Genomic DNA, 14,564 nt, shown 5'->3' with positions numbered 1-14,564 from the left:
TCATCGATATAGAAACAAATGATAAGATGATATTAAATTTTTTGAATTTTTAGATAAAGCTGGAGGGTTTTTTTATGAAAGGTAATACAATTTTTCTTACCGTCAAAGAAAATTTTTTTCTCCTTTTTTTTTTAAAAAAAAAAATTTATTATATTAAATGGGGAGATGCACCAGTTTATACAATTGCACTCGCTTTATTCCTAGAAAAAAATCAAATACATTTTTTTTAATGATATATCATCGTACAGACATGATCCTTTTGAACATTGTCCCATTCCATTGAGAAAGATGTTCATGAAGAGGGAAAATGTCATTGTAATCCTGAAAAAGCATTTGGTAAAAATTTATTTTAATATTTTTTTTTTTATTCTTGATCAAATAAATGATATTTTATTTCATATTAATTAATTATTTTTATAGATTTACATGGGTTCTTGTTTACCATATTGGTTTTCACTTTAATCAAAAGACATTGTTAATATAGAGTTTTATTTACAAACATCTTTATAATTTATACATTCTGTAAATTATGAAATGGAATTTTACATAAATTTTTTTTAAATATAAAAAAAATTATAAATATTCTTTTTTTTTCTTCTTCCTTCTTCTTTATGTATTTTATAATATTTATATAAATAACATATACAGAATGTAATTTAATTAATTCTTTTTAACATCAAACCTTTTTTTGTAATTTACTAAACTTTTAAATCTTTTTAAATACTTGTCTGCTTCGTTGACAGTGCTTATTAACTTCGCTTCTCTACTTTTTCTTGCGTAGAGCAGTAGATCCGTATCTCCATAATTTAACTCCTATCTCGACAGACGATTTCCCGACAGGACATTTTCCCGACAACTTTGACCAGCATTAAAACTAATGTAGGCCAACGGTGTCGGGCAAACGTCCTGTCGGGAAAATGGATGTCGGGATTTTGTCCGACATCGAATTTTTTAAAAAAAGCCTATTAAAAAATTTAATGATGAGTATGAAATCGCATTTATTTGAGATAAATGCAATTTGATTTTATTAATCATAATAACAATTCAATCATATAACTTGTAAAAAATCGATATTTTATTTTATCTTCTCTGTCTAGGTTTAATAACCCATTTATTTGGTTTCTTTCTGGTTTACCACGGTTTTACCACCCTTAGCTAAAACCAGCTAAAACACCCCAAAGACTTACAGGATATCTATTTCCTTTACTTTTACCTCTTCCACCACCATGAGGATGATCAACAGCATTCATTGCAACACCTCTAACAGTTGGTCTAACACATAACCATCTACTTCTACCTGCTTTTCATGTTGTTGATCAAGATTTGAAATAGTTCCAATCGTGGCACAACAATCCACATGTATCAACCTAACTTCACCACTTTTTAATTTTACTTGTGCATAACCTTTCTCACCTGTACGAACCAATTGAGCAGAAACTCCAGCCGAACGACATAATATTGCAGGACCATCAGGTTTTAATCCAATACAATTTATTGTAGTCCCAACCGGAATTAATTTTAATGGCATACAATTACCTTTTTCTATAGGTATAACTTTGTTATCTCAAAATCTTGTAAAGTTTGAACACTTTCACTATTTGGAGATTGACGAAATGATCTTATAATAGCGACACTTATTAAAATTGGAACGATACAGAGAAGATTAGCATGGCTGCTACGAATAGTACCAGGTTGAAGATTATATGGAGCAATAACATAAGAATATGTCTCATTGATTGTATTTCGTAACAAAGCCAAATGAGAAGAACGATTTGGATCATATTCAATACGAATAACTTCGTGAGGTGAAGGATCCCATCTATAAAATTCAATTACACGAATACGTAATTGATTTTTTGGTAGCGCTAGCGTATGTCCTATTTGGAATAACATTAATTGATGACAGAAAGAAAGCCGAATCTTGAAAGAAAATATGCTGGCCCAAACCATTAAAGTTTGTAATTTGATGTATTGCTGAACTATTAGTTGAATAGAGTAGTTCAAACTATTGGTTGTTGAGCGAACAAAAATTCCGTAGTAATTTTGAATTAAGATTTAGAATGTAATTGTAAACATTAATTAAATTAATTAAAGAAAATTTTATTATAATTACCTGGCCTTTCCAAAATCAATTCCTACAACTATTAGAAAACCAACGTAACTTAAAAAATTCTTAGAATAAAACCGAATTTTGCGGTATATAAGCCCCCCTTTTTGCACCTAATTCTGGTCAAGATCCTCATAATTCTGGCCAAAGTCGCCATAATTTTGGCCAGATGTGCTTATTTTCGGGGTGCTTACTATCCGCAAAATATGGTATTTGATTAATTAAAAACTCGGATTATACACCCAAAATTAGAAAAAAATTATGAATCTACTTTTAAGTTTCTAAATTGGGTTTCAAACTTTCTAAATCCCAAATGTTACGTTTTCACATGTTCCCTGCATAATGTCGAATTGAAGTATTTTGATGAATAGTATTCAATTCAGAATCTTCAATACCACCACGACCTTTTGAGTCCCAATCGTGAAATCTATTAAAGGCAGTTGACTCGCCCATGACTTTTTTTTTCCAGCATCAATTATTCTTGATTATTTTCATTCTTTGTTAGCTTTTTCAAATAACACAGGTGCACAATCATAGCCAGCTGCAATTATTTTTTCTTCAGATGTCCAGAGTAAACTTAGATACGGTAAACCAGTTAACCTAATGTTTTTAATAGCACCCCAGGATAAGCAATACTAATTTCAGAGTCATGACCTGCGAAAGCTAAAGCTTCACCGCTAGGTGAAAAAGCGACACTATGGATCCATCCACCGCCACCAAAATCTCGTTCTAACCAGTATGTGTCCATAGTCTTCTTCTGGGGACTTTCTTCAGAAGATGGTCTTTTTAATGGGTCTTCATCCCAACACTTTTTCATAACATTGTGGTAATTTCAGTACGTTCACAAATACTTAAACTAAGTTGAATATCACGTAATATTGAAAAACGTGAGAGCAAGTATAACTATTAGACAGTTGGTAAATGAAAATCCAAAATATGAACGAGAATTAAGAAATTTTCCTCTTCTTTGACATTGATCACATGCTTGAACATATGATCTTGGCATATTTTCTCGAACATGGATCGGTATGTATATATAACATTATTGTATTTTTTATATTATTGTATTTTTATCTTATTGGAATGAAAAGATTTTTCTAATAATATTTTACACAAAAAATAGAAAGGGAATTTATTTTTTAATTTATATTTTAAAAAAAGTAAAAGTATTGATAATTAATTTAGGAGGTAATTAATTTAGAAGATGTATACGATTGGTTTAGTTGTTCACAATTTTATCGGTATTGACAAAATAATCCAATGTTTCTTGGCAATTTATTGTTAGTAAAAATGATGTGTCATAAATAAACCATATGTGTGCGGATGTTTATTTTTAGCAAATCCTTTTCAAAAATTTAACTTTTATAGATTTCAAATAGTTTTAATTTTTTATTAAATTCCACAAGATTTTATTTGTATATAAAATATGACCTTCTATTTTCAGAAGACAGTAATTTAAGTGATACAATATATCAAAAACAAGGAGAGTATTATTAATTCTTCATTAAGAAAATATTTTTTATTATTAGCCGTAATTAACCAAAAAATTAAATATTTTTATATATACAAGTGACGCCCGACATCTCGTTATAACGACATATAATTGTATAAGACATATCATTTTTTGGGTTCCTTTATGTCGTTATATAAAACATAATAAATCACATTATAACGACAATTAGAAAAAATTTATTAATGACCCGAAGAGTGTTCGTTATAACGGGCGGTACCTGTAATATGATTTTCGCAAAAATCGATGTTTTTATTTTTAAAAATTATATTTTTATTAATATTTATTAATCATACTTCGCAAAATCTATTGTTCAGTCGATTAGGAATATGCGGGATTTTAATAGCCGATATTTTTATGAGACATCAATCGTTATTAGTACCATTAATTCCTATTGGTCACCTTATTATAATTGTGAGTCGGATTCTGGTCTGGTCGCCGGGATTTCGTAAGTCCTGTCCTTTTTTGGAATTCCGGTCAAAGAAAAATTTTCTTTTCCTTTTATACTCCTATTCTATGAATTTATGAATAAATATAACTACATAAACTTATTTTTCTTAAAACTTCAATGCTCTAAAAAAAAAAAAGATTGTATGATCACTATAAATTGACCACCAAGTCATCAAGTCATCCCATAATTTCTATCATAAAGAATAAATTTTTAGACGATATTTTCAAGTTATTTATTCGTTTCCACGCATGATTTTATTTTTTTTTAGTAACTGGTTTTGTTCTCATTTTCATTTTCTAAAGAGAATTAAATTAAAAAACAATTACCGGACTTTATCGGAAACTCCCCAAAAGTTAACCCGTAAATATTTAAATTTCTAAATATTCAAGACCATCTTAATTAACAGGTTTTATTAACGGGTGAAAGCTGTCTATTACATCCCTTTGTCAAATATATTTCTCATGAAATGCAATAATTCGTACTCAGCTAACGTATATCATAACAATAGGATGAGCATCATCTCCAAGGATCCCATACATAATTTTCAAAAATAAATGCAATTATAGAGATATGCGTTCATAAAAGATTGGAACTAAACTAGAAATATGAAAATTGATTGTACATGTAAAAGCGGAACTACTTAAAATATATGTTACAAGCGATAACTTATTTAGTAAGTTATTAATTAAGAAATAAATATTTGTAAAAAAGAAAGTTCGATCATTATTCAATTAATGTCAATAACCAAAAATGTATCAATCAGCACAGCCTCAAAGGTCCAAAATGATTGGATCACAATTTTTTTGACATCCAATAAAATTGTTGAAGGTGTTTTAGATCAACCATTCAAACTAAAACGGTTAAAGTCCTTTTGAAACTTTGGCCAGGCAAAACCACTTAATATTAGCTATAAATGTTCAAGCGAAATTTGTTTGTTCCGAAACCGAAATTAGCCCAAATGGAATCACTGAAAATTATTTCCGTGATTGAGATGGTTCCATCCTTTTAAGAAAAAAAAAATATTGTTTGTTTACAATATTGGTATACAATGAGTTTCAAATGAGCCACAATAAATCGTCAGAGTTAAAATTTGAACAACAAAGTTGAAACAATTAATCTATATAATTAAACGAAAGAATCACATGATTTTATACATTAAAACCGAAGGTTACACTAATAAAACATATACATAACGCATAATTCGAACCACTTATTTTGGTCTAAATTATTTGTATATTAATATGGAAATCTTTGTGTGCCCACAAAGACCAAAAAGAGAAAACCTTTTGCATGTTTTTTTAATTTCTATTTATTAATTAATTTCCTTTAAAAAATACCTTTCGTTCTTTTTTCTTCCTTTTTTTTTATATACCTTCCTCTCTTTTTTTCTTCTATCTCACCATCATTAACTCTCTTTAATTTGTTTTTTAATAATTTTTTTTACGCAAATTTCGTTTGATCTTTTGTTCTTTTTCAGAACTTCTTGTGACTTTTAATAGAAAAAAAAAAAGGTTCAGACTTCTACGTATAAATAGACTTACTTTGCATTCTTTTACTTAATAAGTGCTAGTTTTTCTGTTGAATGATATTTTATTTTTTATCCTTTTTTTTTCTGGTTTTTTTTTTTGGCAAATAATTAAAGAACAAACGAAAAAAAAAATTATAACATTTCAAAAATATACCATTATTCCCTAACCCTTTTATTCGAAATAATCAATCACCATACCATCCCATCCGATATCATAAAAAAAAATTTATAAAAAAAATGTGTTGTTGTAAAAAATCACAATGGCGAAATGAAAGGAAGGTCGTTCAAGATCATAAATTTGACTTTGTAGATATAGATGAATTTTACGAGCGTTCATTTGCAAGAAAATTTAAATATTGTTTAGTCTTTGTTGTGGTCTTAAAAACGATACTGGTGTACATTGCTGACTTATGGACGGCGGGAATTCTGTTAATATTTGATAAGTGGGGATCATCCGTAAAACCAAAAATTCCAATTTATATTTCAAAATGGATTTTTGTTGGAGCTATTTTAATGTCATTTATTATTTTGCTTTGGGATATTAAGAAGGCTAAACCAATTGTTGCTTCAAGAGATATTTCTTATACATTTACAAGTCTTGTTGCGACAAGATATTATACATTAAGAAGTTACACACATTATTGTTTCTTTTGTCAAATTCAAGAATCGACAAAATTAGTTGATGATGTGGCTTTTTTTGTATTTTTTTCATTTAAAGGTATTTAATTTATAATTAATTTATTTTAACATGTTAAAAGGGAATTTTTTTTTTAATTTCTCTCCTTATCTTTTAGGATGGAAACGTCTTATATTTGCTGAATTACCACGTCAAGCTGTTAATGCTGTTACACTTTATTCAATCGTTCAATCCAATCATACAAGAAGATATTGGGATATTAAAGCTTATGGAGATAATGTAGTTCAACAATTTGCTGTAGCTTTAATGGCCTTTACACTCATCGTTTTTATTCTGTCATTTTCTATGCTTTGCATAGCGTTTGTTTTGTATATTCCTCTTTTATGTCATATTAGAGGAAATCTTAAAGAATATTGTTGTCACAAAGTAGATAAAAGGTATGTATGATCAAATCCTTTTTTTTTTTATGTATATAACATTTTAATTAAATACATTTATTAATCAATTTATAGAATCGCGGAATTAATTAAAATTAGATCTAGGAAACGTATCGCACAAAATAAAGAAGCAGCCGCATTAGCCAAGGGTAATCCCAGTAATTTGAAAAATAAGAAAGGTGTTATACCTCCAAAAGAACCTACACTTCCTGTGGTCGTTGACGATCCTCCAGCACCAGCCTATACACATGTGGGAGTCCCACCACCATACATTTCTAGACCAGGTTCACCAAATGTTAATGTCCCTTCAAGGACTGGTACTCCAGTTTATCCTCCAAGAACAGGGACTCCACCAAGAACTGGAACTCCTCCAATATATAGAACTGGAACTCCACCCAGACCTGGTACTCCAGGATATGGAAGAGTACAACCTTATGGTCCACCAAATGGACAACAACCGAATCCAGCTTTGACGCGTCGTAATAGTGTTTCATCTGTAATGTCTGGAATGACCAATGTATCATCTTATTCATCTTATTCAACATCTTATGGGTCCGGAGGATATCATCCTTACGGTCTTCCTAATAGATCACAAACGCCACCATCAAGGCGCGGTCATGAAAATAATTTAGTTGCACGAGCTGTATTAAATAATACTAATTACGCACCTTCAGAAAGAAGTGATGGTGATGATGATAAATATTCAGAATATGGTGGATCTCAAGGTGAAAATAACAACAGATCTACATTAAATAAATATAATGAACATGATTTATATCGAGCACCTTCACCGGCTCGTTCTTATTCTCCTGCACCTTCAGTATCATCAACAACATCAAATCCTAGATCACGAGGAGTTCCCTCAAGATATCAACAAGAACATAATAGAACACCTCGATATAATAATTATGCACAACAAGGAGGTGGACCAAATAGAAATTAGAATGATATTATAATTTAATGAATTAATTTTTAGATTATTTATAATTTTTGCCCTATTGTAGTTAATGTTTTTATATATTTGTAATTTTTGTGATCATAATAATTTACATTCGAATAGTTATTAGTAATTTACATTCGAATAGTTTTTAAAAATTTGATATAACGATAAAATTCTATTTTTTCACGATCTTGAAATCGTATAAATATCGGTATACGGTATAACCTTTTTTCATTAATCCGGATACATTGTTATATCGAGTCGTAATACTTGTTTATAAAAAAAAATTAATAAAAAAAATTATTATTTTATAATATATTAAACATATTTTTTTTTACATAGTATATTTGTTATAAACATTGATTTCCTTTTTTGGAATTTGGTTTAATTATTATCCATTTTCATTAATCAATTACATAAAGATTTTCTGGATTATCATTATAAACATAGGTAACATAGGTGACATCATGATGTCAACTTGTCTCGCGTCATTAAAATTGCCACACCTTACTTTACTTTACTTTACTTTTTACATAATACAATATATTTATCACTTTTAATTCGCGTTTTCTAAAACCACGATTACACATTTTACACGAGTTTTACTTATATTTTAAATTCCTATAAAGTCAAACAAGGTTGAACAACTCATCATACTTGTTCACGTAAATTCTCATTATTCATATGAGATGATACCTTATTTATACAAGTACCAGGATGCGAAATGCGGATCAGCTAAATTAATCAAATACCGTGTAAATATTTATAATCTGATCAATTCTTTCTTTCTCATAAGAAAAAAATTTTTTTTTTGATTTTTTTTCTTCTTTTAATACGGAAATGAACGACTACGAAGTTGAACGTACTTCTATTCAGGTTACAACTTCAGATGGTGATTCATCAACATGGCCAAATACTGACCTTCGCATGAGAAATGGAAACCATGCGCTTTTCTTTTATGAAGTTGATAAAGACTGTCCAGTTTACAGACAATGGTTGGAAACCCTTGGAGATGTTATTTCTGATATCGAAAAGACTAATGGTATGAATTAAAAAAAATTTTCAAAATTTTCAAATTTTTCGAATTTTTTGTTTTTTTCGATTAAACTAAACTGTGATTTAACCTATCCAACTATCCTTACTGTCCTTTACTTGATCAATATAGAATCTTTTATCTTACAGGATTTCCCCCCTGGATATAAGCTTTTTTTCTATGCGAAACTTCCTGCATCATCACAAATTGATCGTGAATCGTTACCTATGTCTACCGTGCATAATGTTCAAAATAATAATAAAGGATTAATTGAGAGAACTGATATATACTTATTTGGTAAATCTTTTTATATATAATTTTTTTTTCTTTTTTTTATTTAATTATTAAAAAAACTTATCGAAATTAAAATTTGATCAGGATTACCCAGAGGAAGTCGTTTTAGATCAAAAAATGAGTTTATACCACATTTTCGGTGGTTATATTTAGGGAAAAATGGAAGTTGTATATGTAAATATTGTAATAAAAGGAATAGAAATAAAAAATCTATTACTACTACTACTCAAGATAAAGAAATTGATCGTGACCGTGAAACATTGTCACATCTTTTTGGTCCAATGTATCGTCCCAGAGAAATTGTCTGGGTGGTCGGTCCTAATGTAAATCTGATGATTCCAACTTCTGATGAGTCGTTCAATAAAAGAGATATCGCCGAGTATTATAATTGGCCAGGATATGTGATGAATATTAGTGAACAGGGAGAAATATCATCAGATCATTCACAAATAAATGAGACAATATATGAAGTACAACTTTTGGCCTTGGATAGAATAAGATATTACCCCGAGTCATCGTTGATTCCATGGATTGTGCGTGAAGTTGAACCAACTATTACAAGTTATTGTAACAATTCATATATAAATGATCCTTTTAATAAAGCAATTAACATTGCTACTACTTGCCAGAAATCATTCGTGACGAATAAGAAGTATAAATTCAAAGTAGACAATCATCATATAACGTCGATCAAAGACAAGGAACAAAAAAAGAGAATAAAAGAATCAAAGAAATATCCACATTATTGCGAAGTGGTGTTTGGAACTGAAGTTATTCGTACGAATGATTTAATCAGGTTGACCATAGAAGATGATAAACTATCGTCTCAGGAAAGGGAATTTTTTAGAATCGTTACTATTTATAGGATTGAACACGATCAAATTCAGTTTACTGGAGATATGTATGTTAGAATAGAAGAAGGGGACGACGTATTTAAGAAATTGGGAATGGGCGAAGATGATGAAAGGTTGAAAAAAACATTGAATATAGGGGAATACATATATATTCCAAAGAACTTTCCTCAGGAAGAATATACTGTAGACATGGAAGATCTTGCAGGTCGACTTTATACAGATTGGGAAGAAAGTACCGAACGTATGAATCCAACCGAAGAAAAGTTTTCAAGAGATGTTAATGATTATACACTTGATATTCATTATCGAATGAAAACTCGAAAGAAAGTAACTCAAATAGCACAGCTTGAGAGTAATGATTATGAATCAGATACTAAGATGAGCGATATTGAAAATTTAAATACGCTCGGATTAAACAAATCATTTATAAGTTCGATAAATGATGATGCCACGAAGGATCTTGATAACATGGAAGATACCAAATTTGATATTGCTATGATGCATTCAAATTCATTGCAATTCCGGATTTATGACTAACATGAAACTGCATTATAACCGAGGCGATCACAAGTTTAATAAAATAAAAAAAAAATTTTTGAACGTGCGAAGCGAGAATTTTTTTAAAAGGGTCTTTTGCATATATGCGTTTCTCCTTGAATTTAGGATGGGACTATGTAACGAATTTACGATTGTTTTTTTAATTTTTTTTTTTAATATGCGTTCATTATATTGAAATACAATTTGGGCGCTATTGTAATATAATTTACCTTTGTTGTAATATAATTTCGTTAATGTAATATATGTAATTCGCGTTATTGACGTTGATTAAGTTGGAAAGAGCATTTTTCAATAAACTATTAGTTAGGAATATTGCATATGCAAAATTGAACATATTCATTTTTCAAAATTAAAATAAAATGTACAATATTCTAAATTCGTAAATATCAAACAGGTTGACCAATAGTTGATAAGGAGATTCACTGACAGCAATTGGAATTATGTAATTCTGGCCCTCGGAAGAATGAACACTCCCCACCAAAATTGACCGGCATTATGACGTTCGGCTGGGCATCAAGAAATTAATCTCGTGACAAATATTTGCGGACAAATACTGGAAAAACTGTTACAGCTGGGTCGGGAGTCGGGACATTTAGCAAATTTTAAAGAACTCGGAAATATTCGATAAAGCTTGATATTTATACGCTAATTTTAGAGTACTGTTCCGAGAATGGTGGTATAATTTATTTTATCTTATTTTTGAGCTTTACCGAATATTTCCGAGTTCTTTAAAATTTGCTAAATGTCCCGACCTTTTTGAAATTAGCTGTAAAGGTAAATCCTTCACCCATTCACCTCAAGTTATAGTTAGAAACTTCTTAGGTAAAGCATGACTGTAAAAAAATGGGAAACGCAAGTTTAGGAAGTGTGCCCTAAATGATTTGGTGGGCGAGTCAGATCTAATTTATATTTGATATTTGAATTTCATAAATATATTATTAATAAATTAGTACTATACAGTCAGAGCTCGATATAACGACTATGCGATATAACGAATTTCACGATAAACCGATTTTTGAATTTCGATATAGTGTTTTTTAATGAAACGGAGATCGAGTTCTGACTGTATACAGTAATCCTAGTTATAATTGTATCAGTACGTCAAACATGCTCAAACAACTAATTATAAAATATTTATCTAATGATTTTAAAAAATATTTTTAATCAAAAAAGTATGTCAGTATTTTTTTTTTTACGATATTTAGTATCATGTCTTTTTTTTCTATTAAGATTATAAGACAATCCAAATGAATTCAATTTCTAACATTTATAATAAAAATCTTTTTAATATTTATAAAAGAAAAAAGAGAACTGTTATAAAATAATAATTCATAGAGATTACTTAATCATGGATTGGATTGTATAATGCATGTATATTTTATTATTATGTAAAATATACTTCTATGTATTATTAATAAAATATTGTTGATATAATACAAGAATATTTAAAATATAAAGGAGAAATTAAAAAATAAATTAATAATGCTAATAATTACTATGTATATACTTTTATATAATTATGCTATTTTTTTTTTTTTGGTTTTTGATAATAAATACAATTGAAGAAAGAATTATTTTAATAAATGCAAAAAAAGTCCACTCTTATTCTATAATATATAACCAAATGTTTTGTTTTCTACTTTCTTTTAAATTTTCCAATAATACCTTTGTCTCTTTCCATACCAATTGTAGTCCATTCTCCACCATAATTATGACCAGGATATACAACAGTACCATCCTCCAAATCACTTAATCTTTCTTTTAAAGTTTTTTTCATTTCTTTAATATCTCCACCAGGTAAATCTATTCTACCTACACACCCAACCATTAATGTATCACCAGTGAATAATCTTGTTTCATTGACAAGTATAATTTGACTACCCTCTGTGTGTCCAGGTACATGTATAAATTGTAAATTTGTTAAATTACCTAATTTTAATGTAAATTTATTTGGTGTTGAAATTATACGTCTTTTCAACTCTGACATTCCAGGATTTGATTTTAATACATGTGGAATATCTTCTGGATTTATATATACTGATAACTTTGGTACACGACGCATTAAACTATATATTCCTGATACTTTTATACGAAATTGATCATATGGAGATGGTGGTATACCTAAAATCATATAATAAAATATTTATTTAAAATTTCGCTTTGATAAATAGGAATTAAAATATTTTATTTACCTCCTACATGATCAAAATGATAATGTGTTACAATAGCTCCAACAAGGTCTAATTTTTTTTTTTTAATAAATCTCAATATTCCATCAACATCCCAACACTAAGTTAAAAAAGATGAATGAATTAATTAAACGTTAAAATTATATAATTTTTCATAAAACACATCAAACATATTAAACATATTAAAGTCTGCTTACTGCATCTATAACTACACATTTACGTGTTTCAAGATCTGCTATGATATAAATTATATTTTTCATATCGATTGCAAAATCAAATATTTTATTTTGTATAGGATTTGTCTTTGTATGCAAACATATATCTTTTCCAGGTTCTAATGCATAAATTTCTAGTTCTTTATTAATAAAAAAAAAAAAATTTTTGAAAATTAGGTCAAATCTTAGGAATACGAGTTCATGTTATAGTAGTAAATAACCTACTCATATCTTGATTATCTTTTAATATTAAAGCTTTGGCAATTCGTAATGTTATTTGTGGATTTTGAGGGTCCTTTCTTTGTGCTGTATAATAATCTTCTAAAGCCTCATCATATTTTCCAAGTTTTAAATTTGCTTCGGCTCTTCGAAAATATCCCTAAAAATGGATAATCGTTTAAAAAAAAACTCAAATATAAAGAATAATATATCATTAAGAATTTACTTTTGGCCATTCAGGTTTTATACGAATCACTTGATCTGCATCTTTAACAGCTTCAACCCATTTATTACATTGATAATAACTTGCACTTCTATTTGAAAATATTAATGCTGAAAATGCTGTTGCGGTTTTTTTATCTAAACTTGGTTGTGCTAATGTTAATGCTTTTGTATATTCATCTAAAAATTAAAAAGTTTAAAATTAATTTAACAAATCTTTCGTAATGAGAAAAATCATTTTTTATAATTACCTATAGCTAATTTATATTCTTTTTTAGCAAAGTATTCATTAGCTTTACTAACAGATTTAAATGTTCTATCATTTGGCGCAGAAGGCCGGAATGCTGCGGATAACTTTGACATATTTGTTCCTGAAATCATATTACGTTTATATTGTTGTCTACAACAAGAGGAGGAGGATATAGAAGAGGAACGTTTTAAATTCTTTGCTGCACATTGAAAAAATGACATAAAATTTGAAAACATTTTTTTTTTTTTGATACTATATCTATTTCCAAGGGCGGAAAAATTCAATTTATATATAAAAGAAAATATATGCATTATCGCGTACAGGAATTTTAAATTACCTTTGTTAAATTAATACAATGCACTTATGCATAAATGAATAAAAACCCCACAGTCCTCGCCGAAGATTTTTTCGTTATTATAAACTTTTGAATTATCCTTTTTATCTGAATGAATACAAATATATAACTATTAAGAAACAGGAAATTTTTTTTTTTGTTTCAGATTAATTTCCCACCCCTAAAATATCTAAACTTAGAAATATTACCATTAAATTCCCGAAACTTTCTTTTTGAAACTTGCTTGAAATGCAATGATATTATTGGCTTAAAAAGTCTAATTTTCGACGTTTCAATAAGAAAAGAAAGAGGTTTATTGATTTAGGTTTTAGATTATATTACATACTAAAAAGTTTTAAACTTTCTTTCAAAAAACAAAAAAAAAGGGATGAAGTTTGTATTTATATTATATCAATATATATCAATATGATATCAAAACGGAAAATTAGTGTTTTCCCGAAAATATGAGATACAAATCATACCGACATCAAAAGTATTAGTCAATATTTGTTATGTTGTTATTCGTAACAAAAAGAATTTCTTTTCGGAATTTATCACAATTTCCTATCTTGTAAATTTTCAACAGATTGTTATTATTACACATTAATTGACAATTGTTACCGGGACTCCAAATAATAACCTACTTTTAGATTAGATTTACATCACAATTATATTTGTGAAAATTTAAAACTATTAATGATATAATTATCATGGTTTATTTTCATTTTAGATATGCAATTACTATCTTACGTATTTTCATAAATATTTTAAATATCTTACAAGTTA

The 14,564-nt window shown here is 28.4% G+C and overlaps 4 protein-coding genes across 4 annotated transcripts; 2 read left to right on the top strand and 2 right to left on the bottom strand.

Moving 5' to 3' along the window:
* Positions 1 to 2,702: 2,702 nt before the first annotated feature.
* Positions 2,703 to 2,924, bottom strand: OCT59_020355 (uncharacterized protein; the record flags this gene model as incomplete). The annotated part of the gene is made up of 1 exon (XM_066149131.1): positions 2,703 to 2,924. The coding sequence occupies one exon, from the start codon at positions 2,922 to 2,924 to the stop codon at positions 2,703 to 2,705; it is 222 nt and encodes a 73-aa protein (XP_065990077.1).
* Positions 2,925 to 5,410: 2,486 nt separating this feature from the next.
* Positions 5,411 to 7,888, top strand: OCT59_020354 (uncharacterized protein). The gene is made up of 3 exons (XM_025313536.2): positions 5,411 to 6,314; positions 6,391 to 6,670; positions 6,746 to 7,888. The coding sequence occupies exons 1-3, from the start codon at positions 5,834 to 5,836 to the stop codon at positions 7,611 to 7,613; spliced, it is 1,629 nt and encodes a 542-aa protein (XP_025187127.1). The 5' UTR covers positions 5,411 to 5,833; the 3' UTR covers positions 7,614 to 7,888.
* Positions 7,889 to 8,450: 562 nt separating this feature from the next.
* On the top strand, positions 8,451 to 10,328 carry OCT59_020353 (uncharacterized protein; the record flags this gene model as incomplete). The annotated part of the gene is made up of 3 exons (XM_025324273.1): positions 8,451 to 8,652; positions 8,776 to 8,940; positions 9,022 to 10,328. 3 exons carry the CDS (start codon positions 8,451 to 8,453, stop codon positions 10,326 to 10,328), a joined length of 1,674 nt encoding a protein of 557 aa, XP_025187126.1.
* Positions 10,329 to 11,985: 1,657 nt separating this feature from the next.
* OCT59_020352 (uncharacterized protein) lies at positions 11,986 to 14,147 on the bottom strand (the record flags this gene model as incomplete). Its single annotated transcript, XM_066149130.1, has 8 exons — positions 13,988 to 14,147; positions 13,782 to 13,886; positions 13,446 to 13,643; positions 13,199 to 13,374; positions 12,979 to 13,132; positions 12,736 to 12,893; positions 12,542 to 12,638; positions 11,986 to 12,470 (listed from the first exon to the last, which is right to left on the bottom strand). The coding sequence occupies exons 3-8, from the start codon at positions 13,573 to 13,575 to the stop codon at positions 11,986 to 11,988; spliced, it is 1,200 nt and encodes a 399-aa protein (XP_065990076.1). The 5' UTR covers positions 13,576 to 13,643; positions 13,782 to 13,886; positions 13,988 to 14,147.
* Between the last annotated feature and the right edge of the window lie 417 nt (positions 14,148 to 14,564).

Source organism: Rhizophagus irregularis, chromosome 3 (genome assembly GCF_026210795.1).
Source record: "Rhizophagus irregularis chromosome 3, complete sequence".
Taxonomy (NCBI): domain Eukaryota; kingdom Fungi; phylum Glomeromycota; class Glomeromycetes; order Glomerales; family Glomeraceae; genus Rhizophagus; species Rhizophagus irregularis.
The sequence above is the reverse complement of the archived record's forward strand: the minus strand, read 5'-3'. Positions and strand labels throughout refer to the sequence as shown.

Bases quoted from the DNA above. Each gene is read 5' to 3' on its own strand.
- OCT59_020354 (XM_025313536.2), top strand. From the start codon at position 5,834: ATGTGTTGTTGTAAAAAATCACAATGGCGAAATGAAAGGAAGGTCGTT. The intron at 6,315-6,390 runs GTATTTAATTTA...CTTATCTTTTAG, and splicing joins TGTATTTTTTTCATTTAAAG to GATGGAAACGTCTTATATTT. The intron at 6,671-6,745 runs GTATGTATGATC...ATCAATTTATAG, and splicing joins TGTCACAAAGTAGATAAAAG to AATCGCGGAATTAATTAAAA.